The sequence below is a fragment of the Raphanus sativus genome, chromosome 9, assembly GCF_000801105.2.
Source record: "Raphanus sativus cultivar WK10039 chromosome 9, ASM80110v3, whole genome shotgun sequence".
In the NCBI taxonomy this organism is placed as follows: domain Eukaryota; kingdom Viridiplantae; phylum Streptophyta; class Magnoliopsida; order Brassicales; family Brassicaceae; genus Raphanus; species Raphanus sativus.
This window is the reverse complement of record NC_079519.1, coordinates 27,104,047-27,112,393: the sequence shown is the minus strand read 5'-3', so window position 1 is coordinate 27,112,393 and position 8,347 is coordinate 27,104,047. Positions and strand designations below refer to the sequence as shown.

Here is an 8,347-nt window from a genome sequence, read left to right as displayed (position 1 = left end):
ATATATTGTTTGGAAACATTGATAGTAGTATAAAGAAATAAATATATTGTTTGGAAACATGGATAGTAGTATAAAGAAAGAAATATTAGTAACTTAATATATGTTTAAGTATAAAGTATAAATGTGTATTTAATTTAAAAACTTACAAAATAAATGTTAGGTCCAACATAATGTTTGTGTTTTAAAAAGATAGATATTAGAACTAAAAGATAAAAGACACGAGACTTGTTTACATCCATGGATAGCTGAAAATCACAAAGTTGGACGACGCTTGGTTTATGACTCTTTAAGGAAAAAACAAAGACCTTAGAACTACAAGATAAAAGACACGAGTTTGATGCAGAGCGAGGAGCAATTACTGCAGACTCATGGCGGCGAATGGGAGAGTTAAACCATGAGCGGGATAGGCTTGACCTCCTGGAGTGATATCTTGAGCTCCGAGACTTGGTGTACCAAACATCATAGCATACGGCTGAACTGCTGGAGCTGTCGCAGCTTGAGGAACAGCAAACGTCGTAGGATATGGCTGACCTGCTCGAGTTGTTGTTGTACTTTGACCAGCTAGATTTGGTGTTCCAAACATCGTAGGATAGGACTGAACTGCTGGAGTTGTTGTACCTTGAGCAGCAAGATTTGGGGTGCCAAACATCAACGGATAGGCTTGAGCTGCTGGAGTTGTACCTCGAGCTCCAATATTTGTTGTACCTTGAGCAGCAAGATTTGGGGTGCCAAACATCAAAGGATAGGTTTGAGCTGCTGGAGTTGAACCTTGAACTCCAATATTTGGCGTGCCAAACATCGTAGGATAGGCTTGAACAGCTGGAGCTCTTGTAGTACCTTGAGCAGCAAGATTTGGAGTCCCAAACATAATAGGAAAGGCTTGAAAAGCTGGAGTTGCCGTTGTACCTTGAGAAGTAAAATTTGGAGCCCCAAACATAATAGCATAGGCTTGGACTGCTGGAATTGCTGTTGTACCATAAGTTGCAAGATTTGGTGAGCCAAACAGCAAAGGACAAGAACCATAGGTAGAAAAGAACATTCCGGGAAGAGATGTCGCAGCTGATGGAGGATTTGTGGTATTGTTCAAGCCCAAGTGACTAGAAGGAGAGGACCTACTCGTGGCTCCACACGCTGTGCATCCAGATGCTGGGGAAGAAACACCAGCGGGTTCAGGGGGTCTCTGGAAAGCAGCGGGGGTGTTGTAGCCAATAGGAAAACCACACATGTCTCGGTTCGTTAGATCAATAGTTCTCATCTGAGGACGATTAGGTATGCTTGGAGGAGCAAATAGCGACGGTGATACCGTTGGTGAGGAAAAGGGAGATGTATGAACAGGAGGAAACCACCCAAACCCACCTGCAACATGAAATTAGTTAATTACAGAGAGATCTAAAACATAAAAAGCTATACATTATGTACTAAAGATTTGAGTAAGTGAGTAGTTTACCTTTGTCTCCATTTTTGTAATCTTCCCACCTCAATTCTTCATGACTTTTATGTCCATGTGAGTTGGAAGCAGATATGGACATTATCAGCCTGCCGTCAACATCTGGTGTAGGTGAATAACGAGGATACCTACTACCTTGTTCAGTTCCACCACCAGCCAAAAATGGACTGCGAACAGGAACAGGTGTAGTAGTTGGTGCGTTTGGTCCAAAATGGTTAGAGGGACCAAACCCTGGATGAGAGACACCAACATCAGGTCTGGCAAAACCACCAGGGTAGCCAAACGGTGGAGTAAAAGCAGAACCAGTCTTGTCAGAACCTTGCGCTGGCAAGAAGCTAAAGGGTGGGGAAGTGTTAGCTTGCAGTGATCCCCATCTAAATGGTGAGGGAGGAGCATCAAGTGGAGATGAAGTTGATGATGCAACAGAAGGAAAAGTAGAAGCAGCAAGGGATGTAAAAGCAGGAGGGAATTGGAATGTGGTTGGTGAGGAACTGTGAAATGGAGATGCAGGAGCAGCGGCCGCGGATGTAGTAGTAGTAGTAGTGGTTGTGCCTGGAGCTTGCACTGGTGCCGATGTAACAGGAGGGGCGAAACTAAATGCTGAACAACCGGAGGTGGCAGATGGTACGCGAGCAGCGAATGCACCAAAACCAAAAGCAGGGGCCTGCGTTGAACCGGAAGCAGTAGGGGCAAGAGCTTGTGCTTGTACCGGTGGGAACTTGAAGAAGATGGTCGAGTCAACAGACTTAACCGACGTGGTGATAGGAGGAGCGAGTGGAGTGGTCTCTGTACCGGAACTTTGATCCGAGGTGGAACCAAGAGCTTGTGCTGGTTGTTCGGAACTAACTGGTGTAACAGCAGGTGGGATGGTTGAGCCAACAGACTGCGCTGCTGGTTCAGGATTATTAACCGGTGTGGTGACTGGAGGAGGAGCGAGTGGAGTCGTCTCTGTTCCGGAACTCTGATCTGAGGTGGAACCAAGAGGTTGAACTGGTTCGGAACTAACAGGAACCGATGAGCCAATCACTTCTTTGCTCGGCTCGGTTTCTTGAGTAATGAAAGTCCGATGCTGGACACAAGTGTCGCAACCGCATAGCTCTGGCTCAGAAACATCAATCCTCATTCTTGTTTCCTCGATCTTCAACCTAATAACAAACAAAGACGAAATTTATATTAAAATTGATCAAAAGATAGTTTATACAAGAAATACTCAGAAGCCTAATTACTTGCAACAGAGGCAACGCAGATCTTATAAAAAAAAAAAAAACTCAGAACCCTAATTACGAAGAGGAAATATCATCATCTAAACCCAAATCAAAGATCAGAACTTTAATTACGAACAAAGGGCTAACCAGTATTCAACAAAGATCAGAACTTTTGGCGGAAAAGAAATCAAATTCTGCAAACCAATGATAAGTAAGTAAGAGATGAGAGATAGAAAGGGCACTTACGTTGGTAACGATTCGGCTTCTGCGAGACTTAGAATCGAGCTTTAGGGTTTGTGGAGAGACTCTCTACAGTAGAGGGATGAGATGAAGAGGGATCTCTCTGCTTTCGGTTTATATAGGTAATGATTTCGTGATTTCCCCACGTCGCTTGTACGCTTCTTAAAAGATTTTTTCTTTCCTTCTTTCTTTCTTGCAGGCGTTGATTTCACGCCGGACGTTTCTTATAATCTTCTTTTTTCTTTAAATTTATTTGAAATAGCTAAATTAAGTGTCTACTGGACTTGGGCTCTCTATGTGTTTCTTAGTTATGGGCCTTATGGGCTCTAAATTAAGTGTCAACCTTCTTAGCGTTTAAAACAAAATAGTATAAAGTGTACTATTTTGTTTTGATTAAACTCCCTCCCTAGAAATTTAGAGGGGTGTATTGAATCTGAAATTTGAAGTGATTTGATTTTTAATGAGTTTTGAGATGATTACAGGAGAATTAGAGAATTTGATGTGACTTTTGTTAAAACACTCTAAAATCTCATATAAAACAGTGAGATTTGGATTTTTATGTTTATAACTAAGGAAATCTCCTCAAACACCCTAGAAACATTTAAAATACTCTAAAATCTCCAACTTAAATTTTGTTCAATAACAGTGGATTTTAGAGTATTTTATAAAATGTTAAATTCAAATAACACTGGATTTTAAAGTATTTTTTAAAATCCACATTTGAATAACAGTGGATTTGTCATTTTAATACAAATCACTTAAGACTCGTAGTTGAATACATCCCTCTTAGTATATATACGTACTGAGATCAAATATGAAACACACAAACTTTACAAGTTGTTTTATGATTTCAAGCACATGGTTAAAGACCTTTAAGTGACTAAACATGAAAACTCCTTCACATTCACCATTTCTTCTCCTTACCTCTTGTTTTTTTCTGGGCTCAATTTCAATCTTTGTTTCATCGATACATTTGGTACAAAGCATTTAACTTCACCAGAAATTATACCATATCTACAATAATGCAGTCTAGTATCACTCTAAATCACTAAGTGGATCCAGTGCTACCTAACCTACATTATTAATTTTCGACTACAGTGAAATTGATTTCATCCCACTACTCGAAAATTAGAACCATCTTTTAGACTCCTAATTTAACATTGTTAAACACAAGAGAACAATAACACTCGACCGGTTCTTAATTCCAGAAAAACCGATGGTCTTCTAATGATCCAAGTGTAGTACGTGTACCAAAGGTATCATCACCAAAGACACGTCTCGACCGAGCCTCATATACTCCAGCAATCACTATCCCAATCGAACACAAAGTCCGGATTGAAAAGAGGGCCACCAAAAAGACCTATAAAGGAAAAAGGACAAACTTTCTCTCTTTTAGATAACTCTTTTAACAAGTCACCGAAAACGTACAACCTATTTCTGAGCGCGTTTAATGATTCAACATTTGGCACCAGAGAAAGGGCGAGATTCAGCATAAAATATCCCTCTAGAAACCTGACATGTAACACAGAACCAGAGAAAGAACATGTAAAATATGAAATCATCAGATGATTTCACTTGAAGGGAAAGTCATAATTTTAACGCATTTGTAACTTGGGTGTCTGTAAAACAGAAACAGAGAGGATTAGGAATGGAGAGTGTCGAAATGATTCATGCCACATTTTTGTGTGTGTTCTTTGTTGTTTCACAAAACAGAGGACATAAGAGAACATATAGTAGAAGGAAAAGAGTTCTTTTCTTTTAAGTTGTTGAATCTTTAGTTAGTAAGCTACCTTTATTTCCCTTTTATGTATTCTTCCTACTTCATACTCTCCTTAACTTTTATGTCCATGAGAGTTGGAAGCAGATATATATATGTGTTACGTCCTTCCAGTGTAGCTGCATAACGAGGACATATACTACCTTATTCAGTTCCAAAATCCTTGCAACAAATGCCCTACAACCACCGAAGCTAAAGGATGTGGAAGTGTTACCGCGCTAGCTTGGACAGTAGCTTCCGTTGACAAGAACATAGGATCATGAAAAGTTATTTTTCTCGGATTTCATTTTACTTTTTTTTGTTTTGTTTAACTTCATGAAAAAAAATCCGTCGTTAAAACTATAGTTTGTAGCAATCTCGATTGTTGCGTTTTTTTAGGCAGTTCGAACAAGATATTGTGTTGATGTCTCCTTTACATAACATCTCATGGATTGACTGAGTCGGGGCTAAGAACGATTGTGCGGTTGGGATAGATCAGAGAATAGAGTTTTGCAGTTTGTTTTTGTAAAGTTTCTCAGTATGCCTTTGCAACATGTGTTCATGTTGAGGCATGGCTTAGTGAGAGATAACAAAGAACATGATTCTTTTTGTTGTTTTTTGTTTATTAGAACAGTGGAGAGAAAAATTACAGTAGAAGGAAAGGAGCTTTTATTGTTAAAAGCAAAATAATGACGTTTTAAGAGACTTGTTTACATCCATGATTAGCTGAACCTTTACTTAGAAAAAAAAACATAAAGTTGGACGAGACTTGGTTTATGACTCTTAAGCAAAACAAAGACCTTAGAACTACAAGATAAAAGACACAACTTTGATGCAGAGCGAGGCACGATTACTGCAGACGCATGGCGGCAAATGGGAGAAGAGTTAAACCATTAACGGGATAGGCTTGAGCTGCTGGAGTCATACCTTGAGCTCCAAAATTTGGTGTACCATACATCGTAGGATAGGGCTGAACAGCTGTTGTTGTACCTTGAGCAGCAAGACTTGGTGTTCCAAACATCATAGGATAGGGCTGAGCCGCTGAAGTTGTTGTTGTTGTACCTTGAGCAGCAAGATTTGGTATTCCAAACATCATAGGATACGCTTGAACTGATGGAGTTGCTGTCGTACCTTGAGCAGCAAGATTTGGTATTCCAAACATCATAGGAAACGCTTGAAACGCTGGAGTTGCTGTTGTACCTTGAGAAGTGGAACTTGGTGTCACAAACATCATAGGATACGCTTGGACTGCTGGAGTTGCTGTTGTACCATAAGCTGCAAGATTTGGTGAGCCAAACAGCAAAGGAAAAGAACCATAGGTGGAAAAGAACAGCCCGGGAAGAGATGTGGCAGCTGATGGAAGATTTGTGGTACCGTTCAAGCCCAAGTGACTAGAAGGAGAGGAGCTACTCGTGGCTCCACACGCCGTGCATCCAGATGCTGGGGAAGAAACACCAACGTGTTCATGGGGGCTCTGGAAAGCAGTGGGGGTGTTGTAGCCAATAGGAAAACCATTCATGTCTCGGTGCGTTAGATCAATAGTTCTCATCCGAGGACGTTCAGGTATGCTTGGAGGAGTAAACACCGACGGTGTATGATCAGCAAGAGGAAACGACCCAACCTCAGCTGCAATATGAGAGTAGTCAATTAGAGAGAGATCTAAAACAGAAAATGCTATTAAACATCTGAGTAGTGAGTTAGTTAAGTTACCTTTGTCTCCATTTTTTTCTTTATCCCACCTCGATTCTTTACGAGGTTTGTGAGCCGGATGAAACCTCCCAACCCCACCTGCAACATGAGATTAGTCAATTACAGAGAGATCTAAAAGATAAAATGCTATAATAAGTTATGTATTTAAAGATTTGAGTAAGTGAGTTAGTTTACCTTTGTCTCCATTTTTGTAATCTTCCCACCTCAACTCTTCATGACTTTTATGTCCATGTGAGTTGGAAGCAGATATGGAAATAATCTGCTTGCCGTCAACATCTGGTGTAGGCGCATAACGAGGATACCTACTACCTTGTTCAGTTTCACCACCAGCCAAAACTGAACTAGGGCCAGGAACTGGTGTAGTAGTTGGTGCGTTTGGTCGAGAAAGGTTAGAGGGACATCTGGGCAAGTAATCAACACTAAATCCTGGAAATGGATTGTTCGTGCTAGTCCTTGAAGCAGCGCAAACTCCAGTGTTGGCAACGTTAGGTGGATGAAAATCAGAAGCAGTCTTGGAAGTGTTAGCTTGGACAGGCGCTTGCACTGATCCTCTTGTAATGTCCGAGGGAGTAACTAATGAAGGTAGAGTTGAGGATGTGGAAGCGGTTGAAGAGCCAGAAGTAAAAATAGGAGCTTTCATTGGCCCAGATACAGATGGTTCGGATGCAGCGGAACCGAAACTGTTTGTAACGTTGGCTTGCCTTGACGAGGAGATTGATGATCCGGAAGAAGCAGTAAAGAAGGGAGATGAACGACGAATAGAAGGACCTAGCAGTGAACAACCAGTACAGCTACAAGGACGTGGCCATGAACAACCAAATAAAGGAACTGGCAGTGAACCGGTGGGACAAAGAGCTCGCGCTGGTTGGGAACTAACAGAACTGAATATGGAGGATGATGTGGAGGATGCATCAACAGACTGCGCTGCTGGTTCAGGAGGAGCGAGTGGAGTCGTATGTGTTCCGGAACACTGATCTGAGGTGGAACCGAGACGTTGAACTGGTTCTGAACTAACAGGAACCGATGAGCCAGTCACTTCTTTGCTCGGTTCGGTTTCTTGAGTGCATAAAGTGCGATGCTGGACACACGTGTCGCAACCGCATTGCTCTGGCTCAGAAACACCAATCTTCATTCTTGTTTTTTTCCGATCTTCAAACTGATTAACAAACAAGAAATTTACATTAATCGATAGTTACAAACGTCTAACAGATAATCTATAGCCGATGAAAGCGTGCGAAACACGGATCTTGAAAAAAAAATAAGAACCCTAAGTACGAAGAGAGAATCATCCATCATCTAACCGAATCAAAAGATCATAACCTAATTACGAATAAACAAGGCTATCAACAAGTAAGGGATTGAAAGAGGAACTTACTGAAGCAAACGATTCCGATTCTGAGAGAAACTGAAACTATAAAGCGCTTTAGGGTTTGTGGAGAGGAGGAGGAGAAGAGGGATCTCTATTGGATTTTAGTTTATATAGGTAATGATTTCGTGATTTCTCACGTCGCTTATACGCTTCCTTTAGAATTTTTTTTTCAGGCGTTGTCTTCACGCTGGACAGTATTGATTTGGATTTAGCTTAAATTATTTGGACCTCTTTTCGGCCTCTTCATATGTTTGTTACTTATTGGGCCTTGCAGCCCGAACCTCTGTCAATTAACTTTGCTGAATACTGCTAGTGGAACCTTAATTTCTTAGGATTTATTTAAAACAAAATAAATAAAGGTGTGTTTAGAGTCTTGTTTACTTTGTATTTCATGTATACTACAGTCTTTGTCCGCGCTATGCGCGGAAAATAGGTTTAGATATTTTTTTTAGATTTAGAATATTTTATTAATATTAAAATTTATTTGGTATGTTTAAATGAGTTTTCTTATGTTGATATTGTACAATGTGAAAGTTTTCACAGTGGGAAAGATTAAATTTATGAAAGAAATGAGAATATATTAGATTTTTTTTTTAAAAAGATGAAAATAAAGTCGGTGC

The 8,347-nt window shown here is 40.4% G+C and overlaps 2 protein-coding genes across 2 annotated transcripts; both read right to left on the bottom strand.

Annotated features, from left to right (window-relative positions):
• Window positions 1–111: 111 nt before the first annotated feature.
• LOC130499965 (nuclear pore complex protein NUP98B-like) lies at window positions 112–3,102 on the bottom strand. The gene is made up of 3 exons (XM_056994576.1): window positions 2,899–3,102; window positions 1,448–2,592; window positions 112–1,356 (listed from the first exon to the last, which is right to left on the bottom strand). The coding sequence occupies exons 2-3, from the start codon at window positions 2,568–2,570 to the stop codon at window positions 356–358; spliced, it is 2,124 nt and encodes a 707-aa protein (XP_056850556.1). The 5' UTR covers window positions 2,571–2,592; window positions 2,899–3,102; the 3' UTR covers window positions 112–355.
• Window positions 3,103–5,300: 2,198 nt separating this feature from the next.
• LOC108825591 (nuclear pore complex protein NUP98B) lies at window positions 5,301–7,881 on the bottom strand. The gene is made up of 4 exons (XM_018598916.2): window positions 7,734–7,881; window positions 6,533–7,514; window positions 6,359–6,436; window positions 5,301–6,274 (listed from the first exon to the last, which is right to left on the bottom strand). Exons 2-4 carry the CDS (start codon window positions 7,488–7,490, stop codon window positions 5,499–5,501), a joined length of 1,812 nt encoding a protein of 603 aa, XP_018454418.2. The 5' UTR covers window positions 7,491–7,514; window positions 7,734–7,881; the 3' UTR covers window positions 5,301–5,498.
• Between the last annotated feature and the right edge of the window lie 466 nt (window positions 7,882–8,347).